The sequence below is a fragment of the Rhea americana genome, unplaced genomic scaffold (assembly GCF_003343005.1).
Source record: "Rhea americana isolate MKP2758 unplaced genomic scaffold, rheAme1 scaffold_38, whole genome shotgun sequence".
NCBI lineage: Eukaryota > Metazoa > Chordata > Aves > Rheiformes > Rheidae > Rhea > Rhea americana.
In genome coordinates this window covers 3,300,364-3,318,196 of record NW_028186512.1, presented here as the reverse complement: position 1 = coordinate 3,318,196, position 17,833 = coordinate 3,300,364, and the positions used below count along the sequence as shown (strand labels likewise).

Genomic DNA, 17,833 nt, shown 5'->3' with positions numbered 1-17,833 from the left:
TGTTTCATTGTTTAGCAGCTTCAGAAGAGAGACACTGAGGCAAAGAGCTGAAATTTATTTTGATGTTCTTACTTCTGTTCTTACCTCTACTAATACATACACAGGAGCTGGGGAATGATACTGCCTGAAGGAGGTTTTATATAAAAAATATATATAAATATGCATCTTTATACATTTATCTATCTATCCATAGACAGACAGATATAGACATAGAAATAAACAACAACAAAAAGCCTGTCTCCATATRATGTATTCACTTAGATTTCTGCGGTGGCAGCAGTGAAAAATGAACAGAGCCATGTTTGAACAATAAAAAACTATGCCACTGTTATGGTGATTCTTTGGCATATATTAAGTAAACAGAAGACTCAGCAACTATGGAACAGCTTTTAACAGCTGCCTTTCCTGGTGCAAGAAATTTCAAACATTAAAGATTTACTTACTGGTAAAAGAGGTCTCTCCCAGATATCCTCTGCGTCTGATGGTCACCTCCAAAAATTTGGAGTTCTCATCTACAATGTGGTACTCCTTCTCCAAGGAAATCCATGCTCAGTTCAGTCTATAGGATTGACTTCTTAACATATTTCCTCCTGTGCCACAGAAAAAATACCCTGAATATTACAACTAGTTAGTAAAACACAACCAGAATTCCCTAAAGTCATTGCTTAAATATACTTGTACTAGCATCATGACAGGTCCAGTCTACTTGCTCATCTATGTATACAGGGGAAAGAGGAACATAACACTAAAAACAACATCCTACTCTCCAAAACCTTCTCCAGCGCCTGCCTCACCACATCTTACACAGGCTGGAGGCTAGTTTAGGGGCCACTGCCTGTGCTTTAGGACTCCAAYTCCCTACCTGAGCTACCTATTAACTCCCAAAGACTAGTTTTGCAAAGATTATTTCTGTCAGGAGCAGAATTAAGCTGTGAAAACAACTCTTTGGAAGGCTTTGGGCCGGTCACATTGTAGTCTGGCATTAATGACTCTTTTTAACAATGCTAGTATGTGCCTATCAACATCAAATAATGACAGTGACCTGAATTCAGCTTYTCCTAGTAAATGTAGGCAATATGTAGTATTACATAGGGAAGAKCTCACATCTCGAATTATGAATGATTAACTGTGCAAAATATTTGGAAGTTGTGACAAAGCTTCTCTTCTTTTTAGAAAAATCATTTATTAAAAACAGTAGTTAGTCTCTATTACATGAAGGAAAACAGAGGAAAAATAATCAAATTAGGAATGTAATGCTATTTAAAACTAACAAAGACAATAAAATTTAATTTGCAACTTTTTTTTGTTTTGGAAAATTAAYCTTTCAGAAGTATCCTGTAAAAGTCTTACACAATCTAGCCCATTCCATGTTTCTATACAACAAAAGTAATTAAATAAAAATTGGTCCTGAAACCATAAACTTTCAGTTCATTAATTATTTTTTTTCTAGCAAAATTAGGCCTTACCTTGCATGCAGTACGCTTTGTAATAGAAGATTGTAATATATGATTTCAGAAACTTTTAATGACGAATGGATAACAGACAAARTATGGATAACATAAGAAGTAACAGGAAAAAAACAACTGCTTACTCAAGAACCAATAAAACACTGTTTACCACTTACCTGGTGAATTGATATATGTATTTCCATATTCAGTTGTTCTAAATTAGTAAGAAATAGTAYGTTAACACCCAAAATGGCAGGACACTTTTTTCATTTTGCTGTGATGAAAAGTACTTCCAGCCACCATCTCAGACTTCATTTTAGCTTGGGTAGCCAGCAGTGTTTCTATGCAACTCCACAAGTAAAGCAATGTTTCTTCACAATAGCTGCTCTGCAGATGTGAGCATATTTGCTGTTGCTTTTGATTTGCAGGATAGCTAAAGCTTACTGAAAAGGATTAGGAATGTAGGAAAAAACTGCAGAGGAATAAACAGTGAAGRGAATGAAAGGAATGAAAAGTTTGAGAGGCACAGAAAGAAGAAWGAACAAAATCCACCAGCTCAGAAAAGAAAATAAATATACATACATATGGAAGGGAAAACAGTTCCAAAAATAAGATTATTTAGATAAAGTGATGAGATGGAGGAGAAAATCTGAATTAATGCATAACTTTAGCTAGAAAATTAAGCAGTAAAGGCATAAATGGGTATTAATCTTCAAAATTTCTTGCGCAAGAGAACAGGGGGATAGGTCAGGAATAATTGAACATACAGTTTGTTGGGAAATCATCAGTTTTTCTTTCTGTCTCTATTTGGAATATAATGAGTCTTTTGCTATGTCTCAATGAGTTTTTGGGGATTTTTTTCAGATAACTCACACTCCAAGAAATTAAAACCAAAACAACCTCCCCCTTCACTTTTCCATGTATTGACATAGATGCAGTTGAAAAGGGTTTAGGGGAGGGTTTTTGGTTGGTTAGTTGTTTTTTGCTGTTGTACAACACAAAGCCTGCTGTTGTACAGCYAGGCTGTATTACAATGATTGAATACTCCCAGTCTGGTATCTGTTATGAGTGAATATTTTTTCTCAGAAGGAACAAGTGGCCATTCTGAGCAAATCAGCTAAACAGCTGCTGTGAATCTCTGATCTTGTTTAATCTTCCTTCATCACAGGCACGTGAAGGTCTAATATGTTAACTCAGGCAAGGAGCACGCATGCATCCTACTAGATTCAGGAAAACTTTGTTCTGACAAAAATATTTTCTATGACATTTAAAGAAAAATGAAAAAACAGAAACCACTTCAGAAGAAATTCATAAAATTTAGAGATGGATGTATAAGAGTTTGCAACAAGCCTAGAAATTTTTATTCAGTATTTGCAGCAAATCATCACTGCATTGMTAAGTAAACTGGTTTTGCTGATAGAGTGGAGTTGCATTTAACAGTATAATTAGGAGAAACATCAGTAGAAATGTAGTTTTGTATCATGTGTTTCCTAAGGATTGTCTAATTCTTGCCATCTTCTATGGTGACACCTTTWATGCCCCCTATTACCTTACTCACAGGTAAGTGCAGTCTAGCCATGACACGGCCTATGCAGAAACATTCCCTCTTTTAGAAGAGGATGGAAAAAATTAAAAACTGGGGGCTCAAGAAGGGGAGCTGGGACAGGGAAGCATACATGCTACCAAGGCACTGCTTACCACTATCTGAAGAATTTCCAGTTGTCCTTTAAAGAAACCTCGTATCATCACAGAGGTACAAACCAAATTTATCAGAGGTCACCCAGATACATATTCTTATACAGCCTGCATATTATGAGTTAGGTCTAACTCCTACTCTTCATTTAATTTATGTCAATAAGAAATTAAGCATGTGCATGTAATCAAGAAGCTCAAGCAGTAACAATCTCCCCAAAATCAGGCCTATGATCCGGCAAATATACATACAAGACACATGAGAAGCAGAAATTTCACTAGCTATTACTTCTTATAAAGGTTCCTGTGTTTGGAAAGACACAAAGTAAAAAAGAGAAAGAAGAGAAAGTAAATGAAAGAGAGTGAAGGAACTTGAGGAGATGTTAAAAAAAAAAAAAGAAAAGAAAAGAAAAGAAAAAAGAAAAAAACAACCCCCCCGCCCCGTCCCTGAGGAAAGCTAAGAGTGAGCACTTTAAGACTTCATAAGACAGACACTTGAAAGTGTAAGCAGAGATACTGCCTCTTGTTTTCTTTTGCAGTGTTTCTGATAACAACACTTTGTACAGTCTCTGGAAAAGTGACCTTGAATAATTTTTCATATTAACTAGAACAGGTGGAAAACACTAAATTTCGGGCTAACCAATTTTGTCTCAGAAAATACCTTTATGAAAAAGAAACCGAGAAACTTCTTTGCCATTTTTTTTGTCCAGGAGCATTCCTGGATTTTTATTATGCAAAAGACTATTAAGCAAATATATTGTCTGTAAAATGTGGCAGGTGTTCCTTGAAAAATATCTACAGATGAAACTAATGAGAAAAAGTCTCTGCTTTGCTGAACTGTATTTGGCCTGAAAGAAATCATAGGAACTGTAGAATGTTCCATGACCTTATGTTTTTGTATTGACTACATTAAAAGCTATATTCCAAAAAATCACCTTCATTTCTGTTTTTAGGTTAGTTACATAGACCACTGTAGAAGAAGCAATACCAACTAATTTGTTCAATTAGACAGTCTAAATTGTGCAGTTTTATTAGTTTATGATAAATCTGTTTATGAACAATACCTCACTCCAGACTATTTTACCAGAGAATTCTTATSAATGCATCACAATAATAAATACATTAAATAATTCTGCAAGCTATTTGTACAGATAAACTGGCAAAACTTACCTCATAAATTCTTCATTAGCAATTACTTCCCCRGTCATCATCTTGTGTATAGTTATGGTCTATCTGGGCTTTGATCCTAATCCAACCTAATGCATAAGATTTAATTTATGCTTTCTCACAGTATCAGTATTTCAAAAGCTATCAACTGATTCACAAGCTGTCATCTCTGGTTACCTATACAAATGATTTGCCAGAACTCTAAACTATCACAAGAATGAGAAACAGAATATGATTTTTAACAATGAGCCTTTTATCAACAGAATATAAATGCCTAGCAGACTTTGCTATAAGCTTTTGAAATGGTAGTATGCTAAATGTTCTGTAGATGCTAGCACAGTGCGGAGAAGTGAAATGAATACAGTAGCTAAAATTCATATATAAAAATAGAAAAACCAACCACCAGACACCACAGATTCTTGTCTGAATTCTGGAGAAGTGCCAAGAGGTAGAACAGAAATGTAAGACACAGCTCTTTTCATGCTTCAGGCCATGCAGATTTTAGAACATTCTTCCAAACTTTGGTCCAAATTTTATCCCTTCCCTCCGTACACCTGCTGACAAGCGCATTCAGTCATAAAAAACACTGCCACGTTGCCATTTTACAGAGCTGTAGGAAGAGCAGAGCATGATGAAAGACAGCAATAGTACGGTTTCTTGAACCCTCAAGCTAGCTTGATGCTGGCTGAAGTTCCACAACAGTGTAACAAGCTGAAGCCTCTTTGTGACCCTTACAGAAGCCAAAACTTTTYTGATAGGTATCAGTATTAAAAAAACTGACAACAGCCTCTTCCTTGCTTCCTTTTAATTTTATACCTCTACAGCTTCTCGATGTTCTTGGATTCTTCCCACACTGACACTGTCTTTCTGTGCACTCCATCCTTTGATATCCTCACAAAGGAATGCTGGCTGGGTTGTCCAAAGAAGGACACTTGCTCTGTTTCAAGAAAACAATCACTTTTTATATAACTACATCTTGCAGGCAATAAAGAGAAGCTCCAGAGCACCACAAAAGGTGTTTATTCAAAATAACCCTCCAAAAGCAATAGTGTAAGACTTCAGAAACATTTACTCAGTATCTTTGGGTGAATCAAAATCAAATATTGTTAATGATATCTGGTAAGCAGACAAAATGAATTTAATTTTATCTATTGATAGCAGAAATTTGTCCAAGGGGTTGACCTACATCAGCTTGCCTAACAAGAAAGATCTTACATCCCAGTGAAGAATTTAGCTGTGAGCAAGAATTTAGTTGCTGCCCTGTATTCACAACACAACACCAGCTGACTGGAGTAGCTATGTTATTCTWTAGTTTCCATTCAATTTCTGTTACTGTTTTGAAGCAGTGACAAGTATTTCAGCGACTCCTTTACAAAATCTTGTTGTTTCCTTTAACTTATCTAGTAACAACTGAAACATGCATATTTCTGTGTGTATGTATATATCTCCATACAATCAATAACAAACCGGAGCTTCTACAATTTCATGTTACAGTTGCATCACAATAAATCATCCATAATGGGAAAGGAAAACAAGTGCATAAATCCAATTAAAAAAAGATTAYGCAAAAATAGTTTTTTCCTAATTCCTAAAAGGCTCTAAGTAATTCCTAAAAGTCTCTAAGAGTCTATTAATATTATCTTTTAAATCTCTCAGGTTAATACCATCAAAAGAAAAYGTAAACAGACTGAGACACTAAGAAGTTCTGGTCAGTGACCTTAGAGGAACAGCAAAACAGAGCCATTCCATGAACTCTTCCTTTCACATTATTTTCCTTCTTTCTCATTCCTGCTCTCACTTGCATGCTGTCTTGCTCTCTCCAAAGGTTTGTCTTATGGCTAAAAGGACAGAGGAAAAAAAATCTGTAATACAATAAGAAAAACAAGAAAATCATGTTCCAGTGAAAGTATTGGTATGTTTGGGGATTTGGTAAGTTACAGAAGTGGAAGATTTTGCTTCTAGGCTTTTAACATTCCTGGTGAACTCTGCTGCTGCAAGCACTGAACCAGCCAACAGAATATAATGCACTGGTTGAATTTCCCAGAGAAACTTAAAGTCCAGTGACGGAGTGTGAGGAGGGAGACTTGAACAAGTTATGGCACTAACACGTAAGAGTTGATCTGTAATAACTCTATGTACAAGCTCCAATCCTCCAACAAATGAAAAGAATTAATTACCTCAGTCTCACTTTCTTGAGTTATAGAGGTACTGCGAGAAAACAGATGGATGGCACATGAACCTGYGATACTCTTGAAGCTATGCTTTAAACAAGTGTAAGTACCATTTTGAGTGGGATCATATCTGTGAAACTCACATCCTTCTTACATTCTTGGGTGACAATCAGGAAAATAATCTGCTTTTGAAGCCTGAAGCCCCGGTAATCTCTGTGGGCAGTTATACAAAAATACAAAAATTGATTTGACAATTTGCTTGACACAATAATAATATATAAGCTGGCAGCAATGTGTTAGCTAGTAAGAACCACCAGCAGTATCTTAATCAAGTATTTAGTTTGCTCTCAAAAGCATAAGAGAAATCTTTCATTGTATTTTGTAGCTCTTTTCCCTAACGTTACTCAGATGCAAGAGAGTAAGAATCTGTACATATTTTGTCTCCTACCATTAGGAGACCAATAAAAATGAAGACAAACAAAATGCTTGCATAATGCTCTAAAAAATAAAAAATACCTTTAGCATGTACTATAGTTAAAAAGAAAAAAAGCTCCAAAAGACTGAATTAGTTCATGATATCAAACCATATTAAACCAAAAATCTCTTTAGACTTCTTATGAATAACGAAACAGAAAAAACACTGAAGAACATTCACTAGTGCACTCTGACACGGAGGGCTAGGTTTCATGGGTACTTCACCTCAACATTAACAATCGTTACAAGGTGACAAGAATCACTAAAGAACTGCTCTATGGAAGCAAAGTTTCAATCATCTATTAAAAAAAAAAACAAACCACAAAATTCAATGATAAAAAGTCTTTTGCCGCTACAACTATTTAATCACATGCTTAATATATGCAATTCGGTGCTCTTTTTTGCACTCCACATGCAAGAATATGCCACCCTCCAYGGTAGATGATTCCTTAGGTTCAGTAACCAAGAAACTTTCCAGCTGCTTTGCACTCTCAGAAACTTTGTGCACATGGAAGACRTCTACTGAGCACCTGTACTATTGCGTCTGTTCAGATAAAGTTAGGGTCAATGAGACCTAAATCAAAGCTCACTTGATTTCTTAAAAACTTCCAGCGACTTCAAAAGCTTTTTAACAGGCTCTTGGATGAGAAAAGACACGAAGATGGAGACAGTAAAAATGAAAGGACTGAAACGAAATTGTAAGTCATGCTGTGTAGCAAGAAAGCATAGTTTTAGCTCTTTTTGTTAAGTATATTTTAAAAATTCTAGGCAAACAGAATTCATTGGGATCTTGTAGGTAAATATAGGTAAAATGAAAAGCAAACATGCAGATAGTTCAAAGACAGAAGCTAAATCTACGCGTAAGTGATGAGAAAGGCAGCTGGGCCACCACAGGTGATAAAGGCATTTGCTAAAGAAAGAGAAGAAACTGACCTTTATATACATATATATATAGACACATACACACACATACATAYACATATAAAAGTATATATAGTGCCTACTTATATAACCTACTTAAAGTACAAGAGAAATTACTGTAGCATTGGCAGGGCAAAAAGTAGGTTCTAGTACAATCACCAGATAAACAATACACAGCAAAATATTTGTTTGAATGACTAATTTTATGTCAAGCTTTAGTCCAATAACAAAATACTTGCAAGGAATTATTTAATGTACGTGATTCTGAAGAGTTAAAACAGAGTTCTTTGTACTCTGTTTTGTATGATTGAAAACAAGTACTCAGCCATAAAATCCCCTACATATAAAAAAACAGGTATCAAACCTTGCCAATTTCCTTTGTATTTTTTTAGTGTCTCTACAGTGTACTCTTAAGACATTCTCAAATGACTACAGTTTCCTTTCATATTAGTACGCACCTTTATAGCTGCATATGCYGGCACCAATATTTAAATGTGATATTTATCTTTAAACTTGCATGAAAATGTTGTCAGCAAATGAAATAGTAGTGTTAAGAAGCGGTTCATTAGTGTGTGTCTTTGAACATGGACAAAAGGGTGGACTCTGATGAGGACCAGCGAAGGCAAAAGCGTAGTTGCCCGGCTTGCCCCAACAATTATCTCAGACACTATGAGAACGAAGCTGTGCAGCAGATCCYAGCTAGTTAAAAAATTAAAAATTTAACACTATTCACTATATTCAATGCATACACTCTGGGGGGGAATTTTTGTTTCATTTGAAACCAGAGAGCAAATGGCTCTGCAATAGTCCTGGCTCTGACAAGAAAATATTGTCAAAAAGTTTGTGCTTAGACTGCACAAATCCCTTTCTTTCCCATTAAATTACTTCAGTGGCCCAAAGTATGATAAATATCACTAATATTAATACTTTACAGTTCAATTTTTACCATTATGGTATTGAAAACTTTTAGTGAAATACAAARGATCACACATCAAAATGAATCTGATCTTTTCTCAGATTTTTGAGACTCCCTTTCAGTTGACATCGTCTAAAGAAGGTCTCATCATGATGATAATGAATAGGTCCTGAGTGAGTCAACTGTCAGGATTTACAGAGCCCTGATTTTAATCTCATTTACACTGCAGAAACTCCAGAATCACTCTTTTAGCAAACATTTTAATTTTTTAAAATTTTTGAATTTAACAATACAACTACAGTCTAAACTAATCTAAACCCTAAACCTCGAATGCTGTTGTAATCAGAAAAAGAAACAGTCAATACAGTAATACCAACCCGAAGATGAGAGTCAGAATGTCTTTCTTTTAGTAGAGAAAGCCATCAAWAAAATAAACAAAACATACAATTTCGTTATTTAGATTCATGGCTAGAGAGTGAGCAACTCTCTGAGCTGGTTCAGCTTGAGAATCACCAAGACATCTTTGCTGCTTCCTCCAGACCTTGCAAGGTCCCAGAGGAAAAATTCCAGAGGAAATGGCCAAACTTTATGAGAACACAGAGGGCAGCAGCTGCACAATACTTAGTCACAYACAGAGCAGCTTCCTCAGTATAAGTAAGACAGCTTACAGCATAAGTAATACTAGTCTGAGTGTCCRCTGAAACTTCAGACAAATCCTACTTGTTGCACATGCATAAATGGTTCAGCTTTGAACACTAAGGAATCCAGCAGAGAAGAATCTCTGTACAGGGCAGAAAGTAATGAGGCTTCTATGAATATGAACTTCATGTTTTTAAGAACTGAAGTTCTTAAACAACAAAAAAGCCACAATTAAGGAGATGATAACTCTGTGTAAATACCCAGCATGTCTGAGTGAAGAAGTGAAGACAGTAATTTGGAAAACAGCAACAGAGGAGCTGATGAGAAACCAAAAGCAATCAGTGTAAAAGAAAAGTTAAAAGAGCTGAACATTGATAAAGGSAGGAAAAAATATGAGGAAAACAAGACTGGTAAATCAAAGAAGTACATGAGTTCTGGGTTTGTCAGATATCAAAATCTAAATAACAACACTATTTTTTACATGGACATGCTAAAATTTCTAATGATGCAGGAAAGACAGAAGTGTTCAGGAGAAAATAGCTTGGTTTCATTTTTACAAGTACGTTCTCTTTTCATCACCAAAATCCTGTAAGAMAGTATCAGCTAGCTTGGATCCAAAGCAGCCACAGTAGGCTCTCACTTCGAATATTCTTCCATTTTKACATGACGGAAAATTATAATCCAGTACAGATCTCCAACCAGATTGTGCACTTACCTAATGTTTTTTCATTCTTGAGGTCAACATAGGGAATATGCATCATTCAGTGCTGTCAAGCATGGCAGCAAATGAGAGCACACCAAAAAAATCACATTAAAAAAGCATTTTCCCACTGAAATTGAAAGATTCCTGCAGTGCAAGTTATTTGACAAACTTTGCTGTATAAGAATTCATACATCCTTGCTGACTAATAAATTCAAAATTTATTAAAAACCAAATTAAAATCCCTAAAAATTTTATGAACYTGCTTTGGGAGAAATGTCGTTTATTTAAGGCTACATGGAGACGGCTCAGAAGTTGGAAATTCTGTGCCTCTTATATCAGAAACCTTTTGTGCCTGCAAGTGGTAAAATAACACTGGCAACATGCCTCCTAACTATTTTTGGATATGTGGGTGAGAGAAGAAAAATGCACAAAAGCTGCCTACTAACAAAAGTGTCATTTTTAGGAAGAGGAAATACTGACTTGCACATGGTAACACAAAGCCAATTTGTAAGATMATCAGTAAAATTAGAAATCATACTGTAAAATGAAATCATCGTATTAGATAAACATGGTCATTAACACACAAACCTCATTAGATATTAACTTAGATCAGTAACTACACACTGCCAGTTTAGATGATCAGATTTAACCTAAGGGTTGCTAACAAGCTATTTGAATTGCCATATTTCAGTTTGTATAATAAAAACAAAAACCAGAACACCACATTACTCTGCCCACAGGTTTTTTATTTGCACTTCATGCATTAACAAAAATACTTATTCTTAGTGACTGGACCAAACTTAATTTTATTTAAACCACACAGAAGGTAATCTTAATCCTCTAGATGTTATTAGTGAGCACATGACTTACTGTGAGAGTGTATTAAAATCTGTAAAAGCAATTCATGCTCTGTAACTCATAGAATTAGTAAAGCCTTTCTTGCTGTATACTTGCACCTTCTAAGATGCCAGCTTCAATCAAAACACTGGCAGATTATTCAAAATTACAAAGCCATGCTCTTTGCCTAGAAAAAAAAGCTTGCAAGCTACCTTGGATTAGCCCACATCAGTCAACACYATACCTTCAGAAAACTAAGACTCCGATCCAAACTCCCTAGCTGAAGATTTTAAGTCTTTGAAAGGCAGAAGTTAAGAAAAAGATATAGAAGCAGCTAGGAAAAAAAATGTAGAAAGACTATATGTTTCTAGAAAACTCCAAGGATTTCCTTAGCGCTTTCACTCCTCTCCTCCCCTACTGTTTATCTGCAGTAGCACCAAATTTGTGCAAGAAGGCTTCTGAGCGAAATCCCAGACCTACTAAAACGAACAGCAAAGCTCCCACTAGCTTTAGCAGGAGCAGAATTTCACCCTACAGCCTGGGACCACAAACAGAATGCACAGAACAAATTAATACTTTAAAGCATTTTCTAATTTTTTCTTTCTAAAGATCGACTTTTTAATAGCTAGAAGTACATCATACAGAATTTTCTTTAGTATTTTATGGTCTGCAAATATTCCTTAGTGCATTTCAGTAGGATTCCTTTATGCAAATGGAGTTCTAGGTTTAAAATAGCATTCCACACAATGTTTGAAAGAAGCCTGAACCAGTCTCACAAAGTTCACATTAACAAGATCTTGCAGCTTTCTGTATCAGTAAGCTCTCATTACTGTTTTGTCAATAGTAATTGGGGGGGGGGAAGGTCTGGAGGGCAGCAATGACAGGAATGTCAAAAGGTTAAGTGTACTAAAAACTACAAAATAAAGAAGGTGAACTCTCCAGCTAAATAACAGAGAGTTACTCATACAAAACAAGRCTGAACATAAAACAAGGTGGAGAGGCACTAGTTAGTGCTGATTTTTGCATGAAAATCACATGGGGAGAAAAGAGGGGAGGGAGAAGTTTCCTAAATCAAATATAGTGAAGTCAACAGTCAACAATGACCAGCTCTGAGTTTACCACATGCAACTGCTCATCATACATCTTTGAACAAATTTAACAGATTATATTCAGGTCTAGAAGAAAATATTAAGAAACTACCTATTTGTGTTCAATTTTTGCCATCRTTTGGTCTGTGAAATGAACTGCAGGCTCAAGACTGAACATGCACAATTCACATCTGCCAGTGGGCACCATAATTAATTGGTTAAGTGTATTTCTGCCACAACCTTCAGTTTAATTGTGGGAACAGTTTCCTCCAGTCAGAGAGATCTACTTTTCTGAAAACAGCCATGTATCTCATACATATCACTGTTWAAACTTTGCCAGTAATTTCCTTCTACAACAGAACAAGTAGTTATCCAGATAAGGAACCTAAGGGAATCTTTCCTACCCTCAGGTTAAAAAAAAATGCTATTATTCAAAAAGGTACAYTGTAACCTTAAAGGATTATGCTTTTGTCTGAATGAACTTTACTCTCAGTGCAAAAGAAGTAACAAGATACAAAACACCTGCATTTTCACCTCACACGTGCTTAATGCATTTAACAATAGCAGTACAGTCACTGATTCCATTGGTCTGAGTTTCTTCTGTACTGATGAAAAAAATAAATGCTTTAAGAGGATTCCTCACTAGGCTAGAACATAAAAATACAGAAAATAGCAGGCTCTCTCTTGAGTTTTGCTTAAATAGCTGCAAACTGTGCTAAAGCAGCATGCATTCTTTCCTCCTGCTGGGCCTTCRGATATTTTTTCCTGCCTCATACAATGGCTATTACAATCATGCCTTCCTTTAGGCACTGCTTTGGAAGGTAAATGCTCCTGTGAGAATATGTTTAATGTACTTCTAAGCACCAAAACCAACAAAAGCCTAATCCAGACAGAATTTCTTTTAAAAGCATTTCCCTGTGCTATGATAGTAATGACAGCATTGACTTTTCAACCCCATTTCCCACACCAAACAAGTTTCAAGCAAGTATCTAGATGTTACTCACTTAAAACACCTTTCTAATTGACAATAGCCATGTATTCCTGTAGTTGCACCTATCACACCAGGATACAAAAATCCCTACAGTCAGTAAATACATTCATTCATAAGCATAGTTGCACACACATTTGTCACAGCTTTGCTTACTCTGTTTTGTGATATCTGCAGCAGAGATGATTATTTAGCTAAAGAATCATACYGTTTAGTGAAGACTCAGAGCACTGTTAATGAAAACATCTTGTAACCGACTCCCTTTTATTCCTTGSTGTATAAGGAATAAAAATCACCATCTATTCTGTCATGTAATTCTTTTTTTCATTGTTTCTCATCACTRTTACATTACTCCACTTAATCATGCCACAGCCAAAGACTTGTATATTCATCAACTGACAGCAAAATAAGATGTCTGTAAGGAGCATAGGTCGCAGTTCACAGCACCTTCTGCTGCATGCTAAGTGAAATGTTAGAGACGAGACAAGGAACATGTCTCCAATCTTTCTCAAACGAATAGCTCTATTCGTTTTTAACTGCATCAGCTGCAAAGCTAGAAGATAATTGTCTTGCGAAATCTAGCTTTTTTTTTTTTTTTTTTTTTTTTTTTTTTTTTTCCAATCCCCCTCAGCTGGCTGAGGTTCAACCTTTTCCTTTTAGCATATCGAAAGGAAGCACAAACCAAAAGCCCTTTGCAGTCTGTCATAGCTTTGTTTCCCAATTACTCCACTGGCTCCTAAAAGAGAAGATCTTTCCAACTGTAAAGCTGCCAAGGATATAAAGTACCAGCCATGAGGCATGGCTGGGTATATTCTTYGATTATGAAACAGAGATCTTCCTGTTTCCTGAAGGCCAGTGTAACTATAGCTGAATAAAATGATTTGCTTACCAAAATCTTAACTAGAAGGAAATAATTTTCTTTAAATACGGATACTGTGCATTTCCAGCTGCCTTCTGTTCCATCTTTGTTTGTAAACATGAGAAACTCAGCCCTGACAGGATTCCCATGAACCTGGGCTGAGGCTGAAAATGTTTTTAATTTCCCTTAAGCTATGTCATCTTTCCTACATGAGCAAAATGTCAATAACAAATGACTTGTTCCAAATGTTCAATTATTTTTGAAAAACTGAAAATAAACAACAGCCACATTTCATTGTTCTGCTAACAGATACCCTCAGTGCACTGTCTGAAGATCTTAAACRCTGCAATAGACACAGTATGAAGAAACTACTAGAAGTGACATCCAAGCCTCTCATACTCATCTCTAAGTCGTAAAACAGATGTGACCATCTCAGCTAATCAGAGTATCTCAGCTAATCCGAGTGCGGAACGGTTATTAATCCATAACAGAATGCTTATTTCTCAGGCAYATAGGTTGGATAGGTTCATAGCAAAAATCTTTTAAACACAGCTTTACAGTGGTACCTGGACTGTGACTATAATTAGCAATACAATGATGAACAGTACATATCATTAAGAGGTCATAGTTTGCCATGCAGTTTGCATTAATTGTGACAATATACATCAAAATGAATAAAATATTCTGATTTGCCATGGACTACTATCATGGCAGTTTTAGATGCTACTTACAAAGAAATAATATATTACTTGTTTATTTAATGTCAGTAATCCCCCAGATGGTGCAGTTCTAAAATATGTATACATAAGCATCTTAATCTTACCACTGTCTTCAATGGAGAAATAGAAGATGTCACTGGTAGCACTATCATTTTCTTTCAGGATGTAGCTGATCCTCRTTTCATCAATATCAGCTAAGAAAGGGACATTTAAAATGAATTATCATAGCATTACATTACATAATGTAGAACTTAATCCATTTTAACTTAAGGATTTGATTACTTACTAATAACTTGGATAACTTGTTGACTATCAGCAACTAAACTTGTATATTGTGGCAGGACTTTTTATGTTGGTCTGTGYTCAGTAACACAATATGAATTTAATTATTAAAGAATGAGAGCAAAAARACAATGAGATATGATTTTACCTTAAATATTTAAAATTAAATATTAAATTCAAATTTTTTTTGTCTCCGCACATTAGGAAGAGTTACTTTGCTATAACTGAATTGTATCTACCGGGAGTAAAGATTTGTCCACCTTTCAAAAATCACTTTAATCAATGTTTTTAAGTTTTGCTACGACACACACAAGAATTGCAGGTGTATCAGGGTAAATATGAGAATGCAGCAAGCTTTCCTTCTTAATCACAAATAGGTGTAAAGTCAGTACAACTTTGATTTGAAATTCCTAGAGAATAGGAGAAAATCATCAGTATGTTTCCACTTACCTTAAAGTTGCAGATATCCTCCCCTGCACCCCAGAAGTCATCTGCTTTTGCTTCTACTTTAGTTACACCAACAGTGGTTTTGCTTGACACAAACATGTTCTGAAGATCTCTAAATGTTCTTTATACTCCATTCAGCATTAAGCTTTTCTAGAGCTAATATTGATGCATTAGCAGACTTATTCCCCTGGAGTTACCAGTTGCCCTTGTTCTTGCACGACAAATTTGCGAACTTCTTGTCAAATGAAAACATATGAAACATTCTTGAATGAACTACAAATGATTTTCACAACACTGCAACTTGAGAGACAAACTGCAAACTTTTAAATACACACCTGTGTTATCATACTCTTAAACCTATGGATCTGCCTGAAAGCTACAGATAAATTCATAAAATGGATATAAAGGCTTTTTCTCTTCCTAAATTGTTTTCCCTTGCAAAAGAAAGGTAACATTCCTGAGCATTTAACAATAATGGAGAGCTCTATTCCTGTTAAAGTGTCTAATGAGAAATTTGGTAGGTGGTGTCCCTCTGGCTGATAATGAAAGCACACTTGAGGAGGCAAAGGCCCAACTGGAAGTTTCCTTGAGAAAGCTTTCACCATACTATTCTGGAGAGCGAAYGACATTCCTGAACCCAGTAAACTCTGTGAGATCTGCTACAGCACAGGACTGATCTATGAAGAGTCCTACTGCTGTCACTGAGCTCCACCATCCTTTGAGCCTCTCCTGTCAGCACAGGTTAGGTGGAGCAGATCCAAATACCTCCCTATGTTCACAGCTTTCTCTGTGAAATGGGAACATCCAAAACTACTGAGCTTCCCCCACTCACCTTCTTAACACCAGATCCAGGGAGGTGCAGAATTGTCAAGCACCTTTGCAAGCAATATACTTAGAAAACAACAGTGATATTTGAGCACGAGTTAATTTCCAGGAAGACAAACAGCAACTTGGAAAAGACATTGGGGACAGATTCGTAAGTCACTGTTTCAGATTTTAGCCTATCTCCTCATGAATATTACCATGCTACGCACATGGTAAAACGTACATTTAAAACACACTAGGAAACACATTAATACACATAAGATCCAGAACTTTCCTATTGTGCCTTCATAGGTAAAACTAAGCCTCATTTTTTAAATGCATGTATGTACAATTCTGCGCATATGCATATACTTTGTAATTGTAAGACACTGAATTCTAAATTTCCTGAAACAGAGAAAGATTCAAATTATATAATGCAAAATATCAGTTCACTGGACCTAATGRTTAYGAGTAAATCCAATAATCATCACCARCCTTGCATAAATGTTCCACTGCTCTCATTTCCAAGGCCAGTATTAATGATGAAGCCATGCTCTCTCCCATTTGTTATTTTGTATTTCAACAGTTTGTGTGGACTGTCCTGGTCTTCTGCCTTTAGTGCCTCACTAGTGATGAGGAAGCCTAACTGCCCGGTTGGAAGGCTTCTCAGAGTGGAGGCACCCTTGTATACCACTAACTGTGGCACCCTATTGTCCAGCAAATTGATCTGAATCCTCAACATCTGGGGTTGATGGGTCTCCATGTCAGTGTCAGGGAAAACATAAAAGTTTGTGTGGGTGCCATCAGTCACAGAGAAAGAGAAGCTATCCTGGCTGATTTCTGTACCATCATGTCTAYAGCTGATAAGATTCTCGCTCAAGTCTTCTTTGGTGAAGCAGGTTACTGGGTAGCTGTTGTTGTACAAAATCTGGCCATRCACAGGAACCTGAGTGACTGTGAAAAGGAGTAAACAGTCAGGTGTATCCCCATCTTCCACAGTCAACTCAAAAGGGGTGATCAGTCTGGTATTCCCTTCCTCAACTACAAGGTTACCAATAGTTAGAATCGGCTTTTTATTGTCTACGTTTGTAATGGAGACCCTGAAGGYGCGAAAGACTGGGTTATATCCATCTGTCACTTCAAATTCAAAACTGTCTATCTTCATCTCATCCTCTGCACTATGAATGTAGTAARTCTTGTTGCCAGCAAGTTGGAGTTGAGTAAAGGCAACAACAGGTATCCCGGGACTGTCTGAGTGCTCTAAATGGCCCCGAGTAGGAGACCAGGTAATGGTGAAGCGCAAGTTCTCGTCAGGACTGTTAACATCACTTGTGCYGAGCAGGTCAGTTGTGAGCGTCACCTTTCCACCTTCTTTCAGAGCTACCCCCTTGTTGATCACCTCAGGGAAGACCATACCAATGCTACTGATGGTAATATAGAAATACCTGTCTATCAAGGGGTTAATACCATCAGTGACATCAAATTTAATCAGATCATGGACTCCAYGTAGGCTGGCATGAATATAACGAATAAAACCTTGGTCTAAATCATCCTGGGTGAAGTTCATGCCTTGTGTAACGTTGCACAGCACTTTCCCTTGTCTGTTGAGGTGCAGTAATAAACCCTGCCTAGGTGCCAAACGGATGATGTAGGCAAGGTTCCTGTCCTCTGAATCTAT

The 17,833-nt window shown here is 36.4% G+C and overlaps 1 protein-coding gene across 1 annotated transcript in view; it reads right to left on the bottom strand.

The window, feature by feature from the left end:
* The window catches only part of FREM3 (FRAS1 related extracellular matrix 3), a 62,694-nt gene that overhangs the window by 18,221 nt on the left and 26,640 nt on the right, over positions 1-17,833 (bottom strand). Inside the window, 3 exon segments of the mRNA XM_085313150.1 lie at positions 444-590; positions 14,727-14,818; positions 16,653-17,833. Of these exon segments, the coding sequence (XP_085169276.1) occupies positions 444-590; positions 14,727-14,818; positions 16,653-17,833 (1,420 nt within the window).